The 20,430-nt window shown below is 45.5% G+C and overlaps 1 protein-coding gene across 1 annotated transcript; it reads right to left on the bottom strand.

The window, feature by feature from the left end:
• Positions 1–4,451: 4,451 nt before the first annotated feature.
• On the bottom strand, positions 4,452–9,743 carry LOC109039930 (uncharacterized). The gene has a single exon (XM_072302502.1). The coding sequence runs from the start codon at positions 9,741–9,743 to the stop codon at positions 4,452–4,454; it is 5,292 nt and encodes a 1,763-aa protein (XP_072158603.1).
• Positions 9,744–20,430: the final 10,687 nt, after the last annotated feature.

Raw genomic sequence — 20,430 nt, 5'->3', positions numbered from 1 at the left:
AAGTTTAATGTTGTTATTTGATTCAACACTCCGGGAAAAAAATTGATACATAAAGTGTTCGCTGCAAATCGATTCTTTACCAAAACTTCAAATGGGGAAACATCGAAAATCGATCATTCACGCCTCGCCACTGCTCGATATCAACATTTCGCGGCGGAAAATTGGCAACGCGGATGAAACAATCGTAAACACGAGGACTATTCAACAGTAACACGGTGTCTGGCACAGGCTCATTGAGTCGCATAATCACCCCGTAAATCAAAACCACGCGGCGAGGCCCTAACTCCTGGAATCGTTTTCATCTCGACGACATTAGCGCCGAAACCGCGCCTCCGCCCTCCCGCCGCGGCGTTACCTTCATAATTAACGCTTAAACGCCCCGCGGCTGTAACTTCGCCGCCCTTTTCAGCTTCGGCGGCGGCAAATTATTGACACCTGTTAGAAAAATTGGGCGCCGCGCAGGAGTTAGAAAGATGTTGGGTTTTTTAGGGTTGCGAACGAGAAATTAACACCCACCGTTACTAAGTAAACGCACAGTGGAACGGGATTTCCAGAGGGTAGAGATATGAAACTTTTGGAAAAAATTTAAAATTTTGGTGCAGATTCATTCGTTCTGAATTTTGAGGAGTGCTTTTGATAGGAGGAAATTCGACGTGAAAACCGATGCAACCACTAGCTATAATTTAAATTATTTACTAATTGAGGTATCCAGGTTTTTCAAGGGTTTTCAGATTGTTCAACCCCTTAATTTTGGATTTATGCTTTAATATGTTCCTTATCATTTCATGAATTTTTCTCGTAACATTCCGCAGTCTCTTCTAGCTCAAAGAAATCAGCTTTGGCAGTTACCATATCGAAAAACATCCCCATCTTCATTCAAATGCCGGCCGCAACGCCGCGCCGCGCGAGAGCCGCGGCGTGCTGTCGGTGCGAAACGCGCACTGCGCTTACAAACCTAAGGGGATACTTCACGCATTACGTAATGCTTGAAGTATCCCCTTAGGTTTGTAGGCGTCATGCCATCCTGAGCATCACAAGACAGAGATAAGAAACCTAAGGGATACTTCACGCATTACGCAATGCTTGAAGTATCCCCTTGGGTTTGTAGGCGTCATGCCGAATTCTGAGCATCAACCGAGACAGAGACAAGGAAACCGAAGGGGATATTTCACGCATTACGCAATGCTTGAAGTATCCCCTTAGGTTTGTAGGCGACATGCCGAGTCCTGAGCATCAACCGAGACATGGACAAGGGGTGACCAAGACTATCCGAATACTTATCCGAAACGGCGGAGGAAAAAGCAACCATCACGAGTTTCTGAAGGTAATTAGTTTTTAAAAAAGCTTCCTTTACATGTAATGTTTCTTTTGTATTGCTAAAAATACACGGAAAAAATTGATTGCTGATTTGACAGTAAAATTGTTAACAAGTACGTTCGACATGTTTCAAGTGTATATTTTACAATAATGGAAGCTAATTAGACCTTGGGGGTGACAAAATTAGCATTTAATTGTTGTAAAATCTACATTGAAACATGTCTAACACTCTTGCTTAACTAAAATAATGTTAAGTTAGCAAAATCATTTTTTTTTCGCGTGGAAAAGATAAATTCGGGACCTTAAAAGATCAAAGGTTTTTCACGGTACCAGTGTTCTGCCTTCTTTCTTAAATTTTTGGAGTCACCTTTTGGCTGGAAAGCCCAATTTTAAGGAGGTATCCACTATTTTATGGGAGCCAAATTAAATTATTGCATACGGGCTGTGGCGAATGAAAATTTGCGGAAGGCATGAATGCGGAGTTGCAGTGTATAACAGTCCAAACGTTGTAGGATGTTCTGAAGAGCGTTTCATCGCTACCGTTGCTTCCTGATTGCGAGCTCAATCTGTCAAATTTTTTCGGCGCCAAGGCCCGATTTTTAGGCGCATTTGGTGCATGGCGCCCGGGGAAGGCAGAATACTGCACAGCACCCGAAATAGTGCCCAATACTCCTAACTTAAATATCAATGGAGATGTTGCATGTGTGAGGAATTTGCGATTTGACTATTGATTATTGTAAAAAAGTTCGCGAGAAACACGATGGTGCCACTGATTTTCTCTGAAATCAACTCCCAAGCTCAAAAAAGCTCTCAAGTTCAGACCCAAACGGAGGGGACATCCCGCGCTATCCTGAGAGTCCACCTCTACTTCAAGACAAACTCTCTAAGCAAAGATACACTGGAAAAAAAAAAAAAAAAAACCACATTGGATCTAGAGTCCGAACTCTTAAAACATCGACAAGAAAAAGTACTCTTGATTTAATCAGAATCTAGCTTAAATCAAGAACCAAGCCACTTAATTTAAGCGGATTTCGTTTTGATTAAAGCAAAAATCCGATTGAATCAAGAATATTTTTTCTCGTCAACGTTTTCAAGAGTCTGGACTCAAGATTCAATGTGGTTTTTTTATCCAGTGAGGGAACAAATATATTAACAGGGTTGCCGTGCTTTCAGTTGTGGAGTCCCCAAATAATAAAGTGGCAGCCCTGACAATGTATTTGCTCCCTATCTTTGAACGGAGAGGTTGTCTTAATTTAGAGGTGGACTCTCAGGATAGCGTGGGATATCCCCTCCATTTTGGCCTCAACTTGAGAGCTTCTTTTGAGCTTGGGAGTTGATTTCAGAGAAAACCTGTGGAACCATCGTGTTTCTCGCGAAGTTTTACATAAGAATCAATAGTCAAATCGCAAATCCCTCACACATGCATTATCTCCATCAGCTTGACCGTAGCCTCGCCGAAAATTCCTAGGCGTGACGTCACGGCGGTGCAGACGGCTCCTCGTTACCCGGGGCGCGGCGCGTCCCTTGAATGCTGCCCGCTATTATGGTTCCCGCCTCGGATTGGATCATAACTCACGCGGAAATCGAGCATTAATTTGCACGGGGACGAGGAATCCGCGGCGATGAGCAGCGGATAATGAGGGGGATCCCCAGGGCGGGCGGGGGAGGATCCCGAGGGTGGAAGGGAGCGAGGGGGTGTCCCATCCGGAATATTATCGTACCCTCCATCATTCGACAGTTAGCCGTCCGGTCCGGGGTTGTCGCCTCAAGCTGAAAATCAACACGCCCGGATTCGGTTACTCGTCGAGAACGGAGCTGTCGTCTAGGGTTGCCACCGAATCTAGGAAATCAAATTCCTTGACACTTCCCTGTTTTCCCTCACATATTTTGGTGAGATCCCCTGATGATCCAAGATATGCCAGATGGTTAAAAAGACATAATGGAGAAGTCGCAGGTGTCATGAATTTTGTAAATTTCATCTTTAAAATTGTACTACACGGAGAAAAATGGTTGATGAGGATAACAATGTCTGTTCAAAATGCAACTGCACCGATATAAAATACTTTCCCCTTCACAAAAACAAGTTTGTCCTTTTAATAAGGTAACATTGAAGTTTCCACACGCAACATGGGTTCAAATTGAATAAACCATTAATTTTTTACTTAAAAAGAGACCTTTTTCAAATTGAAGCAAAACTACTGTAAAATTTGCAAAGCCAAGTTTGTGCTTTTCATTACTCTGAATTTTGTGCGGGAGTTTTAGCGCTATTTCGTGCGCCTAAACTGAAATAACAAAGGAAGAGAAGCCGGTCTGTTGATCTGTTCTGTGGTGCTTAGTTTTGGTTCGCAAAATGCGAAGTGTGTACTTAAAACAATAAATGCGGTAAATCGCGATTAATAACTTCGAAGAATGTCTGAAAGAACCCTGTAGCGTCAGGGCTGAGCTAAAAAATATGAGTGGACTGTATATAGGCGGTCACCTCTCTCTCCGAAAACTGAATCCCCCGAACCTAAACGTGATGGCGCTCAGCCGATCATCTTCCCAAAACCCTTTTCGTTTGGGAAGATGAGGCCATGCGGCGGTGCTATGCGGCGGTGAACAGCGGTGGGCTCCAAGGCCGAGGTCTCCACATGCGGTGGCAAAGGAGGCGGTAGTGACAAAAGAAAAATGCGGCTTACCGTGCAGTACAGCTAATAAAGGAAGAAAGTGCTAATAAGAAAGCGAAAGAACCAGAATGCTAATAAAGAAATCCTCAGGATGCGGAACAGCTAAACTCCAAGCAGCTTCGACGTACAAGCAGGACGTGACAAAACAGACGAGCACTAGTGACCTACATACAGAGCGACCGGTACAGTCAGCTGATCGAGCAAGCGTGGTGCGCGGAGCGCCCTCAGGCGGCGGTCGGGCGAAGTTCGCTAGGAACAAACGCCGTGGAGAGCGACGATACGTCGCGGTGCAACGCGTGTTGTCCGTGTGCGTATTGCGGGGGAAACTTCCGAGTTTCCAAATACCTGGTGGATCCGCAGTGGCGGGAACATACTCCCCGGGCGGAAAAAGGTCCAAGTAGGTAGCGGGAGCTTGAAAAGCTGCGGAAAAACGCTCAAGGAGCGGCGGTAGAAACTATGTTAAAAACCTTACATAGCGACCGGCAACGGGTACAGCTTGTGTACCGGTCGTTTGTACTCCCCGGTGGCGGTGGTGACCTCAGCCACACGGACATGGTTGTCGGCACCTGGGAATACTGCGGAGACCCGACCCAATCTCCAGGCTAATGGCGGCGCGTGTGGATCATGGATTAAGACCAAGGATCCGACTTCCAAGGAAGGGGTTACGTCGGTCCACTTCTTCCGCGGTTGCAGAGAACACAAGTACTCGGTGCTCCAGCGTCTCCATATCTGCTGGGCGAGGGCCTGCGTGAGGTTCCAACGGTGCAGATAAGTGAGATCCTTGTCTTCATAGCGGGTCTCTGGCGGTGCGGCGAGCGGTCTTCCGATCAGGAAGTGCCCTGGCGTAAGGGCAGCTAAATCCAACGGGTCCGAGGATAGCGGGGTAAGCGGGCGTGAGTTGAGCATGGCTTCGATGCGTTGACTCAGCGTTTGGAATTCCTCCAAGACTAGCGTGGTGGACTGCGCGGCGCGAGCTAGGTGAAACTTCGCGCTCTTGACAGCGCTTTCCCATATGCCTCCTTGATGGGGCGCGGCGGGCGGATTGAAATGGAAGTTTATACCTGCGTCATACGCGTACTGTAGCAGCTGCGGGTTCTTCGGATGCATGAGGCGGTACAAGGCGTTCTTGGCTCCTACGAACTGAGTTCCACAATCGCTGAAAAGGTCACTCGGACATCCACGTCGGGCGATGAAGCGGCTAAGCGCTGCGAGGAACGCAACCGTCGTGAGATCGTGGACGACTTCAATGTGAACAGCCTTCACACACAAACAGACGAAGATGCACAGATAGACATTTACAACGCGAGCAGAGCGGAGCTGATGAATCTTCACTTTGAATGGCCCAGCATAATCCATGCCAGTCTTCAGGAATGGCGGGTTTGGGAGCACGCGTTCTGGAGGCAAATCCCCCATCAACGGGTTGACTTGTCGAGGTCTGGCCTTGAAGCAGGGTAGACACTGATGCACGACTTGGCGACAGAGTCTGCGGGCGTTGAGGATCCAGAATTTCCTGCAAATCAAAGATTGGAGGAGTTGCGGTCCGGCGTGCAGGTTTTCCCTGTGATAAAACGTCACGATGAGGCGGGCGATGTGCGCTTCTCCAGGAATGACTATGGGCATTCTGGCGTCGTCACTCAGGGCTGAGTGGCGAAGTCGTCCCCCCACTCGAAGCAGACCATGAGAGTCGATGAACGGGTGGAGTTTACGAAGACGTTGCGTAGCGGGTTTGTCAGCGCCCAACAATTTGAAGTCCTCGGCAAAGTAAACTTCTTGGGTGGCTTTAAGGATCCAGGATTCTGCGCCTGCAAGTTCTGCTGGCTGTAAAATCCCCGTGGGACGCGTTCGGAGACGTGTCGCGGAAAAGAAGCGGAAAACGTACGCCATGACGCGCACAGTTTTAGTCCACGTAGAAAATAGCGGGATGCCTAAGTTCTGTGGAGCCACGGTCGCTAGCAGGACTGTGGCTGCGGGTAAGACCCCGGGTAAATCCTTTTCTGGGATAAGATCCGGGTGCGGTGGCCACTCGCTCTCTGGGAGGGTCAGCCATGGTGGGCCTTCCCACCAGAGCGGGTGCGCGGGAAGCTCAGAGGGTGGGATTCCTCTAGAGGCGGGATCGCTGGGGTTAGACTCTGACGGCACGTACTTCCAGGTAACGGACGCTGTTGTGTCTCGAATCTTCCCTACTCTGTTAGCGACGAACGTGTCGAGTCGGCTATTCGAAGCTATCCAAGATAGCACAATCGTGGAGTCAGACCAACCTACGACTTTTTCCGGAGCAAAGTCCAGTAGGAGAGGTAGATAGGCTTCAAAAAGACGAGTCAGGAGTACAGCTGCGCAAAGCTCTAGGCGTGGAATTGTGACTTCCTTCTTAGGGGCGACGCGAGTCTTGGCGATGATTAGCGAGACTTTCGCTGTGCTTGCGGTTTCGTTAGCGGCGGAGCGGAGATACAGAGCGGCGGCGTACCCACAGATGCTAGCATCACAGAAACCGTGAATCTGATAGCTAGGGGCGGGGCGGTGCATCAAGCGCGGAACGGTGACCTGTGTGAGTGCTGAGAGTTCGGCGGTGAAAGAGTCCCATCTCTGCTGTACGTTGGGAGGGAGCGGAGTGTCCCAATCTAGTGGCAAGTTCCACAGCTCCTTGATGAAGGTTTTGGCGCCTAAGACGACGGGGCTAAGCCAGCCGCAAGGGTCGTAGATGGACGCCACAACGGACAACACTCCTCTCTTTGTCCTAGCGTCTGTGTCCAAGCGAATGAGGTAGGTAAAAAGGTCTCTCTTGGACGCCCAGTGCAGTCCGAGAAGAGAGTAGCGTGGATTTTCTGGGTCGTCGAGGAACGGGCACTCCAGATCTTCGGCTGGGACTCCTTCCAGCACTCGTGCGTCGTTGGAGGTCCATTTGCGGAACCGAAATCCCCCTTTGGAGGCGAGTGTCTCTATCGCTACCTTCCTGTTCTTGGCAGCTTCGACGGTGGAGGCTCCAGTTAGCAGGTTGTCGACGTAGACCTCTGAGGTGAGCGCTTTCGCGGCGTCAGGATCCTCTTGACCGTAATCGGTCGCGGTTTGTTGCGTGGTGCGGATGGCCAAAAACGGGCTACAGTTGACGCCGAAGGTTACGGTGTTCAGCGTGTAGGCTCGAACAGGCGCGGTTTTGTCCGGGCGCCAGAGGATCATCTGGAACTTGGCGTCGCTCGGATGAATGTTGATGTATAAGTACATCTGCTGAATGTCTGCGGTCAGGGTGATTGGATGCTTGCGGAAGTTGATGATCAAGTCGCGTATGTCCGTCTGTAACTTGGGACCAGGAAGCAGGACTTGATTCAACGAGACCTTGGTAGAGGTCGGTGCGGAGGCGTCAAAAACGACGCGTAGCTTGGTCGTGCTGCTAGACTCCTTCACAACTGCGTGATGCGGAATGAAGTAGTGCGGTGCGGTTGCGGGCGGTATGGCGGCAGGAGACATGAATCCGTTGTTCTCGTACTCTTGCATAAACTTCTTGTAGGCCGCGTGAAACTCCGGCTCCTTCTCGAAGCGGCGTTCCAGGGCTCGAAAACGAACTTCAGCTCGTGCGAGTGACGTTCCCAGCGGCGGGTGTTCTGGCTTGAACGGAAGTCGGACGCAGTATCGTCCGTCTGCTCCTTGTGTTGTCGTAGCGGTGTAGAAGTTTTCCACGTATTCGTCGGTCGGGTCCTGCCTTGCTGCGGGAGCGACGTCTTCAATGGCGCAAAAATCTTCGAACAGCTTCGAGAGATTCGGCGGTTCCCGAGTGAGTAGCACCTTGCGACTCTCGGCGGTATCCTCCGAAGCGGTGCGGCGGGGTGCGGGTCCAAGGACGACGTAACCAAAGAGAGTACCCCAGGCGACGGGGGCCGGGGAACCCAGCTTGATGGAGTCGCCAGTCAGCGCCAGTGGCAGGAGATCAGCTCCTATCAGCATGTCCACGGGACCAGGCCAGTCAAAGTCCGGGTCGGCGAGCGGCAAGCTGCGGCAACGAGCACGGATGGTCCTGGAGAGCGCGACTGAGGGGGTGTGACCAGTGATCTTTGTCGACACGAGCATCCTGTGGTCGCAGGCGACGAGTTGCTTGTCCAGAGTGCTGACGTCCACCTCCACGGAACCCCTGACCTGAATGCCGGTGTCGTCCAATCCGGCAACAGGGGCGGCATGGCGAGCGAGCTTGAGATGGAGCAGCTGAGCGCAACGAGTAGTGACGATGGACACGTCTGCGCAAGAGTCCAACAGCGCCCTGGCAATGACGACGTGTCCGTTAGCGGATAGGAGTACTCGGGCGGTCGGTAGAACTACCGTCTGCTCTGGAATTCGTGCGATGAAAACCTTCTTGGTGTCCTTGGTCTGGTCAGCCTGTCCTTGGGGGTCCTGCTTCTCGCATAAGATGGTGTGGTGCCGTTTTCCGCAACGGAAACAGTTGTGGCGCGATTCACATTTTCCAACGTCGTGATTTCCGAGGCAGTTGAAACATAGTTGATTCTTGCGTGCTGCGTTCATCCGTTCTGAAGGCGACATGTTCAATATTTGAGGGCAGCGGAACGCTTGATGACCTCGTTCGCACCATCCACAGAGATGTTTTCCAGCGTAGGAGTCCGTAGTGGTCGATGCGTTAGCTGAGATGTGCGGGGCCGACGAAGGCGAAGCAGCAGGAGAAGTATTTACACGGGAAGAATCAAAAGCATGCGATTGCCGAGCAGAATTAGTACCACTACCATGCGAACGCTTACGTTGTTTACCATTAGCAGGAGACTGGGTTTGGTCGTTTTTAGCTAACAAAACCTTGGGGGACTTCTGAGAGCCGCTTTGACTAGACTGAGGCTTAGGACTTACAGGGTTGTCTAGAGCTTGAGAACACTCATCTTTCAAAAAGTCAATGAACTCCTCTAACGTTGGATACGCGCGAGGATCCGCACGGGATTCATCTAATTTGCGCTGCCAGAAGGGCGATAATTTTCGCGTGAGTACAGTAACTAACAAAGGACCATACGTTGCATCCTCAATTTTTAACGAGGTGAGCGCGTTTTTATGTTCCTGCACTTTTGTGAGTAATTGCGGTATCTGAGCGCTATTCTTTATCTCCGGTAAGTCTAGTAATCCACCGAAATGATGATAGATATGTCGTTTTTCCGACTTATAGCGGCTCTCCAAAAGGTCCCAAGCAACACCATAATTTTCAGCAGTAGGATCAAGCGTTTTTACAAGCGAGAGTGCTTCACCAGATAAAGAGGAAAGCAAATAAGTGAACTTCTCAATTGGGGTTAGAGAAGCATTTTCATGAACTGACACTTTAAACATACTATAAAAAGATGACCATTCAGTGAGAGTACCTGAAAACTTGGGCAGTTCAAGTTTGGGTAACCTAACTTGATTTTTCTGGCCAGGCGGTTGCGCTGTCTGGGGGGCTGGTGTGGCCGCCCCAGGTGTGCGCACTTGTGCGAGCAATGAATAAAACTTGTGATTTATCGCTCGTAAGAAAGTATCAACATCATCAGTAAATTTAGTAATATTAATGCGCTTTGATTTGCACTCATCAGGAATAGCCACATTAACTGCTACTGCTTGCTTTCTGACAATAGTAGCCTCAGCTTCTATGGCTGCTAACCTATTAATCTGTCCCTGGAAACCTTGGACAGTTTTTATAGAGAGCGCAAGTGCCTCCTCATGCAAAGAAGTTAGCGTGCGTAAAACACATTGCCCTTCAGCAATATTTGCTTGCAACCTTTGCTCTAGCTCCACATCTAACGTTGCCATGGTTCTGATCAGGTGCGACAAACCAAATGAAATTGAGATAACGGAGCGCTTGAGCTAAGAAAATGTACACCAAAGATTGCTAAAATACTGATAGCTTGAGGAAAAAGTGCATAGAAAACCAAACAAGAGACAGTGGCGCACTTCAAAAACACTGCGGCGAGCTGAGGAACTAATGCGTGCGGTGTAACTCTATGGCATGTTAGTCCATGCAGAGCAAAACAATGAAATACTATGTGCACTGATAAGGGATGCCCAAGTTGAAAATACTAAGCTTAAGCACACCCAAAATGCAAAACAAGCACACAGGATAAGCAAGTATACTAATGATAGCACTCACTACAAAATGATAACTGGTAAGTTACGATGATATGCGGAGATATTTTAGGTTCGGAGAGGAACGTTCGGAGAGGAGGCGAATCGAGAATTGAGCATAAAATAACTGACCTCACTGCAATGAATGATGAAAATTATCCTAGCGCTGCATAAGCAGGTGAGAAAGTAGAGGGTGAGAGAGCTAAAAGCACCCACAATGACAAAAAAATTCTCACAAGCTGCTCACAGCCATGTGCAGAGACAGTGAGGTTATACATTGAGCCAAATTGAGAGAACTAAAAATGCGGTTTGCGGTTGCGGTGAGCTGATTTTTTACTAGAATGCGGGTGAACTCGTTAATCTTGAAGAAGACTAGTAATATCCTAGGTAATAAAATCAACTTTAACCTCACACATGTACGACTGAGGTCATCTGAGGCCGTGCTGAGCTGCGGGGGAACGTGGCCTCGAAGAAGGTGCAGCCTTCTAAGAGGTGAAACTCAGACACGATGGAACTCAAAATGATGGCTTAACATGCTCAATGGAAAAGGAATGCTGCCTTAAAATTAATGCCGATGATCAAAATGCTGTCTCAATCAAAGGCCCGAGGGACCAAAATGCTGTCCTGATCCGGCCCGAGGGACCAAAATGGAGCGTCAGGGCTGAGCTAAAAAATATGAGTGGACTGTATATAGGCGGTCACCTCTCTCTCCGAAAACTGAATCCCCCCGAACCTAAACGTGGTGGCGCTCAGCCGATCATCTTCCCAAAACCCTTTTCGTTTGGGAAGATGAGGCCATGCGGCGGTGCTATGCGGCGGTGAACAGCGGTGGGCTCCAAGGCCGAGGTCTCCACATGCGGTGGCAAAGGAGGCGGTAGTGACAAAAGAAAAATGCGGCTTACCGTGCAGTACAGCTAATAAAGGAAGAAAGTGCTAATAAGAAAGCGAAAGAACCAGAATGCTAATAAAGAAATCCTCAGGATGCGGAACAGCTAAACTCCAAGCAGCTTCGACGTACAAGCAGGACGTGACAAAACAGACGAGCACTAGTGACCTACATACAGAGCGACCGGTACAGTCAGCTGATCGAGCAAGCGTGGTGCGCGGAGCGCCCTCAGGCGGCGGTCGGGCGAAGTTCGCTAGGAACAAACGCCGTGGAGAGCGACGATACGTCGCGGTGCAACGCGTGTTGTCCGTGTGCGTATTGCGGGGGAAACTTCCGAGTTTCCAAATACCTGGTGGATCCGCCGTGGCGGGAACAAACCCAAAACAGTACCCGCAGCAGGAAGTTGCTGCAGGCAGCACTTCGACAGAAGAAAACCTCACCTCTGCAGGTTGGTAATTTATGGTGCCTATCCCCATTTTATTTTGCTCCATTTTTCACCGTAACGTTGGTTTTCTTGTCCAGGATGTAGATTTCTTTTTTCTGAAGGTTATCAGTTAAGAGTCTAATCAGCATATAGGTTAGGAAATATGCCAGTGTTTTAACCGACGAACTTTAAGTACCTCTAGAATTGCTGCCTACTAGGGCAAGAGAGTACGAGGTTCTGGTTTCTGAGTGTCTTTCATCTTTTAGGGGTTGGTTTAATTCTAATAGTAACTCCTTTTCTCATTTAGTTCCTTTGGGAACTGGGAACGACCGCAGACTTATCAATGATTCTCAATATACCGGGCTGGTTGTTGGTGTGTCCCAAAACTACGGCGAATGGATTCGCATTCGTCTGCAACTTGAAGTTAGAGCTCTTTTCAGGAAAAACGCTTCACCAAATAAAAAAGCACGCTGTCTTTATTTCGAGAGCAACTTTTTGTTTCGCCTACAAAAGATGGGCTATACAACAATCCGCACAGAAGCATGAATAGTCGTATCCCGCAAACGAGCTTGACATGACTCTCCGGGACGGGTTTCAAATCGCCTTCAAACGATTGATTATACTACACTCCTCGCAGAAGCACGAATAGTGGGTCAGCTAATGAGCTTGAAAATAACTTTTGAGAGCGGATTTTAGTTCGCCTTTAAACAATCGGTTATACTAAAATCCGCACCGGAGCACGAATAGTGGTATCACGCTAATAAGCTTGAAAATGACTGCAGTATTCCGCTGTCTGAAAGATTTCCTCTTAATCTTCACTCAACTATTCTAAACGTTCTACAAATATGGTGAGTTTTTACTTATTGCCCTTTCAAATCTTAAGAAGGAAAATGATATCTCACTATCATACTTTGAATTGATGCCATTCACGATAAAACCTGACCAATAATAATAAAACTACCCAAAGATTAACTTACATAATTTCACTTGTAATGGATTAAAAAAATTCCTTCATTACAAAGTTCATCAGGAAACATGGAAAATAATTCATCTACGTTATTTATTTGCAGAATGATGATACTTATGAAATAGATAATTTCCACGTCGAATGTAACAAAGTAGACAAAAAACTACAAATCGTAATCAAAGGAGAGACAAATTTTTCACACCAAGAACTGGATATACCAGTCGAGACCTTCGTCAGTGTCGAAACTATTATCGACCAAAAGGAAGCAAACGATTGTCTCTTATCTCGCAAGTGTATCTGCGGCTAAACGCATGGTAGCTGGCGCATTCTTTACCAACCCTTGGTAAAGGAGGCCTTCTTTATATTCTTCGTGGGCTATGCGCAAGCCAACACCATCACATAATTACCTTCTAGCGAAGAAAGAGATTAGGAACCCTTGGTAAAGACCAAACTACATGGCATTTGTAGGGAATTGGTGAGACCGGTGAGTGTTCATAATGAAAATAACATGCAAAAATGTCTCAACAACTTCAATTTAGGACGCGAGCTTGAAAATAAAAGATTTAAAAGCATTGGGCTTGTGTAAAAGAATAACAAAACTTCACCTAACTAGAGGCCGACCCAGGTGAGAAAATCTCACTTTGACTATGACTTGGAAGCTTGTATTACTTAAATTTGCCTCGATACAGCGATACACACATTTGAGCCATGGCGGCGGAAATTTTGGAACGTCGCATGGCGCTTGTGCTACTTTGGTTGAATCTGTTTAAAAACACTGAATTTTATCGGCCGCACAAAGAAAATTCAATGAAATTTTCGGACAGCTTCGTCGATCAAATTCTCTGTGAAAAAGTAAAATGGCGCGGGAAATTTTGAGACTTCGCATGGCGCTTTCTTGATACTTCGACCGGAAGATGAGGAAATACGGGCGTGAAGTGGAAAAATTCGAAGATATGCTGATGGGGTTGGCAACGTGGGGAGGAATCCAGCAACAATTGCCCGTGTATTGATTCCATGTTAATTACGCCTCTCACTAACGACCTTGTCCCCAGCCGTTCACACCTGCTTTGGTTCCTGACCGCGGTCGGCGTCGCTCGCTCGGATTCATACTCCGCGTCGCCATCCTCCCCATTCACTTAGCGCTCGCAGATGAAATTAACTGGGTCAAGAGGACCAACGTCCCACCGAAAAAAAAGTTTCATAGAAACAATTCTGTCGGAACAAGTGAGCTTTGAGCATCAGAGAGAAATGGTCAAAACAGGAGGGTATGGATTCGATCGACATGAATGGATCGAAAAATGAAAACGTGAATCAATTGACACCGACTCCGTCGACAAAATTCGCGTCGATCGATTCACGTTTTCATTTTTCGATCCATTCATGTCGATCGAATCGACACTGGTATTTTTAAATTAACTGTCGATCGAATCGGTGTCAATTGATTCATGTCGATCGAATCGGTGTCAATTGACTCATGTCGATCGATAAACGTTTCATTTTTCGATCGAGTCCATACTCCCGTCAAAACTTGCTGAAAAAAACAAATCCGGGCATGGAAGCCATAATTACACAGACATACCGCCCGCTTTCCGGGCTCAGAGGCTAAATGTTTCGGGTGTAACACCCAAAGCAGACGAAGCTACGGCTCCAACAACCGGAACTTTCGGCCTCTGAGCCCGGAGCGAACGGTGTGTCTAAATAGTCCGTAACTGTTTTTTCAGTGCAGGATTATGTTTTGTTCAATACCTGTGGTCTAAATAAAGAAGAGACAGTAAAGAGTGTGATCTGGATCAAGAAGACCAAAGTATAATGAAACAATAATATCACGAGAGAAACTGTTTTTTCCCAAGAAAAAGAAAAAGAAACATAATGCCGACACAGGTAAGTTTGCAGCATTAGAGAGTAGTAGTTCAAACAGGTGTTTTCTTCAATGCCTGTGGTTTGTGTCTTTAACTTATCGCAGATGGAGCCGTCCTTCTCATCTTTTGATTTATAAATTAGTAAAGAAAAGGTAGAATGCTCGGTTTTGACGGTTTCAGGCCACTCCGTTAACGATTTTTTGTCCGCGCACCTGTTTTGTCCTGTAGCTTCTGTCCACGCGTAAAATAAGCAACAGTGACTTGGTCCAAGCGTTGACGGGAATTTTGACACGGAGCCATCTTAATATTCACAAAACACTCATTATATCCGCATTTAATAAATTTTTTCCGCCATCAATTTAAATGAGAATAATCCACGCAGAGTGTGCAAACATTTCAGAGGTATGAGTTGAAAAACGCTGGCTCAGCGAGTCGAAATATTAGAGCCAAACACAGAGCGGAGCAGCGCGCGGCGTGCTGCCAGCGCGCGGCGTGCTGCCAGCGCGCCTACAAACGCTGCCAGCGCGCCTACAAACCTAACAGGGATACTTCACGCAATGCGCAACGCGTGAAGTATCCCTGTTAGGTTTGTAGGCGCCATTGCGCGTGTCGCGCTAGTCACTCTCGCCCTCCGCGCTGCGGCGCTTCAAGCAACTAGATCACAACTAACAAAGGTGCTGTACAGCATCGTACGGAATCGAAGGCTCTCCAACGTATCAAAAATGACAGGTATCCTTTAAGAGTACGGAGTTTTCTTTGCCAGATAAATCAAGGTACTACAGCACAAAAAGAGAGCGGTAGTCCAAAAACTCACTAAGTCTTGGCACCCGTATTTAATAAGTTTAGCATACTTTTTGAATTTCATTAGAGAAAAAATGTACACGCTTTAGGCAGAAACATTCTAGAGTATGCCGTAAGCAGTTTTATTTTGAATCAAGAATAAAATAGCTGAATGAAAGCGGGTTTTTGCTTGAAGTAAGTTGCATTTCTTATTTTATAAGCATTATTCCTTTAAACAAGCATTACTTTCTTTATTGATTCATAAGGGAATCTTCTAGGCGGTAAATTTGAGCATATTTCTGATTGATCAAGTCACTTATTCCTCTGATGAAGTTCAAAAATCATGCTAAACATTATTGAATGCAGATACTAGGACTTCGTAAGTTTCTCTACTACCCTTCATTTTTTGTCTTCGTCACTCCATTTAATTATTTGCGAGGGAACTTCTTGCTTTCAAAAGATGCCATCAATCATGATACGTTGGGGTGCCTTCAATCTCGTATGATATTGTGCAACACCTCCGTGGAGATATGGTAGCCCCGAAAAAACGCGTGGACTTCAACTACTAGAAAGAACAGGTGCGTGAAGGAAAAATCGTTGACAAAATGTCCTATAATTGTTTTGACATAGTTCTGGATGAATTTCCTGATTTACGAGAAAAGAATACCTGGGTTGAGAGAGTTTTTCTTTGAGGTCACTAAAAATTTGTTCGCTCCAAAGAGCAAAATTATTACCGATCAGGTGAGAAAACCCATTTTTTTTAATGCAAGAAAATCTTTCTCCGTGATTTGCGGACAAGAGAATAAATCGCTTTACATCGTCGCCCACGCAAAGCTAGTGGTTTGCATTTGGCGAAGCTGAGATTTTCCGAGTAAGAGATAGTGCGAGGAGATAATAGAATAGTGTCAAAACAGGATAGTAGTGGCGCGGCGTGCTTTGCGATATGTCGATTGATTTGTCATTTAAACTTATAGAAAAGGATCGATAGACGGAGTGTTCGCAGCGAAAACCTTGATAATCGATTCTTTACCAAAGCCTCAAACGGGAGAGTATCGACAATCGATCATTCACGCTTCGCCACTACGTCGTCTCCGGCACGAAGGAACGTAACTCCACTCCAAGGTTGCCAAATTGACTCAAACAATTAACTTACGATACATAAATGTACGTAAGCAATTTTCATCCAAAATATCTCTGTTTTTTGCTTGGATCTAGAGAAAAATCAGGGAAATTTTCCGTCAGAAATGCCCAAGATTCTCTTGATTAATAGGCAATTTGCGAGGGGAAATTTGGCAACATAGGAATGGAGTTACGTTCTTTCGTCCGGGAGACGACGACTAGTGTGGGAGAAGAATTCCGCGACCCGCGGTTGTCACCGTGTAGGGACGCCGCGGATATCACGAGCCAGTGTCGTGCGGGTTGCGTGACCAGTGCGGCAAAGGCGCAGTCACGTAGCATCTGATACGGGAGAAGGGCGAAGAAATCGTTTTGCATACTTTATAAAACCTGACGAATTGGCATTAGCAGTTCCGAAACATATTTCTCGCGGACGTGCGTCGAACGACCCCCGCCCGGAGGGGGGGGGGGGGCAGGGGATGGGTAGGGTTCGGGGTTGGGAAAATAGGGATGGGGGGAGGGGTCGAGGGTTGCCCGGGGTTTTCGGGACGATCTTTTCGGTGCGAGATGCACCGCGCAACAACTGGCGAAAACAAATAAATGGATCGGATGCGAGAGAAAAACGGGACGAAACCCCCCGGATGTTGTCGGGTTTGGCTCTGCGGGATCGCGCGGTTTCGAAGGGAGAGGATCACGGTTGGGATGTTTTCACTCGTAGTCTGTAGAGATGTTATCACTGCTTTATTAAAGTAGTAAGAGATCAACGTAAAAGTAATTGAGGAGAAGGAAATTGCAATTTTTTTTTTCTTTTTTATTTTTTTTTTTTGTTACAAAAACAGAGGAAAAATTGTAATTTTGACGCTTTGCTGCAGGAGAAGGAAATAGCAAATTTTTTTTTTTTTTTTTTTACAAAAACAGAGGAAAAATCGTAATTTTGACGCTTTGCTGCTGGAGGTAGCAGATTGGAGGAGGGAAAGATCGTTTGGTTGCAATGGATTTACAAAATCTACGTACGTTCTCCTTTTAATTTTGATCATGACCAGCCGGTGTCACCTGTATTTTCGTCCAAGAAAAACTCACAAGGGCCCTGAAGCGGAGGGCCCCCCGTTTTCGGCGTCGTTAAGGAAATTTCAAATTTTTAATACTTCGATCTGTTCATTCCTACTTTCACCGTCTTCACGTCAATATCTTTTTTCCCTCAAAATTTCCTCCTCTTGTTCATTTGCTTGTTTATCTCCAGAAAATAAAACGTAAAACCAACAAAGGTACTTCAGCCTTTATTTCAAATAATCTAAATCTCTGAACAATTTCAGGCCCTACAAACCAACAACAAATATTATTCCGTCATTTAATCTAGAGTATTGTACAAAATCTCGAAATACGGTTATCTTCAGTAAAAGTGAGTGAGCAGTATAGAATGTAGACCTATTTGATAACGTGATAAGCGCTCCCTAAAATTTTCTTAAACTTCATGATCTTATAAGAGAATATATTAATCAAGGACCGGACAGAACTTGAAACAGAAATTCACCTTGCATAAATGAAGGATTGAAGGCCTTGTCCAAGCCCCGATCGGCATCAGCTGATGGAGCTTCGGAAAGGGAGGAGTTTCTTTTGTAAAAAAGTTTTATAATGTTAACCTAAAAAGTTTGTCGAAGAAGTGAAAGTCTTGGATTGTTGTTCTCTTTAGTTTTTCTTCTGATAAAAGTTTATTCCCACCCAAAAGTGAGTATTACTTCTCCTGCGGTTCCTGTAAGGTTCCTGATCCCCCCCAATATTCTTCAGGCCTCTGCGGTAAAAATTAAAAAATTCATGGAGATCAAATCGACTAAGTAAAAGGCACAAAAATTACTGATCCATAAGCTGATATTCAACATCATGATTTCATGTACCATGTGGAGCTGGGAACAAAAATTCATTTTTGAAGAATGAAGACATCTGCTGCAGTGAAAGTTATTCACACGTATTTCTGGTTAAAACTTCATTACAGAGGGAATATTTTATGCTCAAAAAGAGCTATTTTTTCTCCCCCGCGAACTATTAACTGATCCTGAGCCTAACCCGAGTGATAAAGTGGTCAACCAGAAAAATGATGTAACCAACCAGAATGATGACGTGCCGGATGACAGCAGTAGCGGAGGAGAAGATTTCCTAGGGTTTGAGGAGCAGGATGCAGCCGACTTGGTGCATGCAAAAGCGCCTCGCCCACGCGCGTTTTTAGTTTGAACTGGATCAAAAGACCCACTAAATTAAATGTTTCCATGCCCTGAAACGCGCTGACGAAAACAGATTAGGATGAAGAGAAAAGATGGGCAAAACTGCCCTATCCAATAAGTAAAAGGCGATCGCCAAGTGATTGTTGATGGATTTATTACTGAATATAAAAACTTTTGAAACTGTTGTGAATTTGGGTGTTCGGTACGACCCGATGCTCTTGAAAACTTTTAATGCTCACATTAACGTAGAAATATGCAATTCTGTCAAACCCATAAAATACATCTGTAAGTATGTCCATGAAGGATTAGACGAAGCAAAGTGTGTTATTGACGATCCTGATAATGCCATACGACACTTTCGAAGTGGTCGTTACATTAGTAAACAGGAAATCAGTAGCTGTGAAGAAGTGCGTGCGTGAATATAATAATTAATTGGAACCAAAGGTAAAAATAAGGATTGTGATTTTCAACACTAAACAGATTTTTTTTTCTATTTTATATTCATACTGACAGAAACTCCCTCGACTTTATATAGGTACTAGCGACCCGTACGTGCTTCGCACGTATGAAACATACAATCAGAGAAAACAGAATTAATCTCACAATAATCATAATCAGTAGGATATGAATCGTTGCGTTGTATTATACGACATTATAATGCGGCATTACTATTATAATGCATTATAATGGATTATAGGCATTATAAAGCATTATTAGCACGTGGGAATAAAATGTTGCAGACTGAATTGAAAAGCATGTTGGCAAAATTTATTACAAAAATAGTATGACATGTAGGTACATAACATAAAGGTAATACAAATTAAATGATTAGAGCGTGTATATTTTCTCACATTATAGGTATATTATAATCATTTTTGTCATTGTTGGAAATTTTGATAGTTTGAAATTTGATAGTTGATAGTTTGATAGTTGAAAATTTTGGCATTTTATTTAGTTAAGGTGATTGACACGTCGACGTAAGTTACTTTTATATTCGTTTTTCTGCAAAAAAATGTAGGATTTTTTTAAACTTTACGTTGAATATGTAGATCACCGACCACAGTTTACTCATTTTCGATTGATCCTCAGAGCATGGGCATTGGGCACTACATCTCCGTAGCAACTCTCCGAATATGGGGTTTTGGCCTGTTGAGAAAACCATAATTTCTCGAGTTCAGATTGACTATACCTACTTTGCTGGCAAAAAATAGCAGTGAAAATCCATTTTAACGCAGACACGAAAAAAAGTACGGAACACAGAAGGTAGAAAAGAGTCTAAAAACCCATCTTGTGCACGAAAGTTTGGTCGAATTAGTACTCGCGATTTGTTTTCGCAAAAATCTTGACGATTATTTTTTAACGATATTCAGCATTCGTAGAGAATTTTTAGCTTTACGCAAAGAAAAGATAATAAAATAAAAAAAACACCGATTTTACTTTCCTGTGGCTCGGAGAGCCATAGGAAGTTCAGTTTGAAGTTGTTGAAAGCTTTGTTTGGTTTGAAGATTTAGCGGGAGGCACGCCCCTTCAGACGTTCTAGCTAGCTTGAGTTTTTATCTTTTGAAGTATAGTTCTGGTATATAAGCTTGAATTTTTAAATTTTGAAGTATAGTTCTGGTATAAACCACCAGTACAGTACAGTGGACATTACACATGCATCGTTATTTCGGTTCATGCGACGGAATTTTTCGCAGCGTCGATTAGAATAGAGCTCTTGTATGTGTCAGCAATTTGCGATCTGAGTACTGAGTCCTACGTAAAATTTCGTGAGAAACACGATGATGCCACTGGTTATCTCTATGAGCAACTTTAAAGCTAAAAAAAAACTCTTTAAGTTGAGGCCAAAATGGAGGGGATATCCCACGCTACCCTGAGAGCCCCCCCCCCCCCCCTCTGTATTAAAACAAACTCTCGGTGCAAGGGTAGGGAGCAAACACTTGGCAGGATTGCCGTGTTTACAGTTTTGGAGTCTCCCAACAAATTGGCAACCATGTTAATGTATTTGCTCCCTACCTTTGCACGGAGAATTTTTCATGATAAAGAGGTGAACTCTTGGGTAGCGTAGGATATCCCCTAGAATACAGCCTCAACTTGGAGAGTTTTCTTTGAGCTTTGGAGTTAATTTTA

The sequence above is a fragment of the Bemisia tabaci genome, chromosome 7, assembly GCF_918797505.1.
Source record: "Bemisia tabaci chromosome 7, PGI_BMITA_v3".
NCBI classification, from domain to species: Eukaryota; Metazoa; Arthropoda; class Insecta; order Hemiptera; family Aleyrodidae; genus Bemisia; species Bemisia tabaci.
This window is presented reverse-complemented; position numbering and strand designations above follow the sequence as displayed.

Bases quoted from the DNA above. Each gene is read 5' to 3' on its own strand.
- LOC109039930 (XM_072302502.1), bottom strand. From the start codon at position 9,743: ATGGCAACGTTAGATGTGGAGCTAGAGCAAAGGTTGCAAGCAAATATT.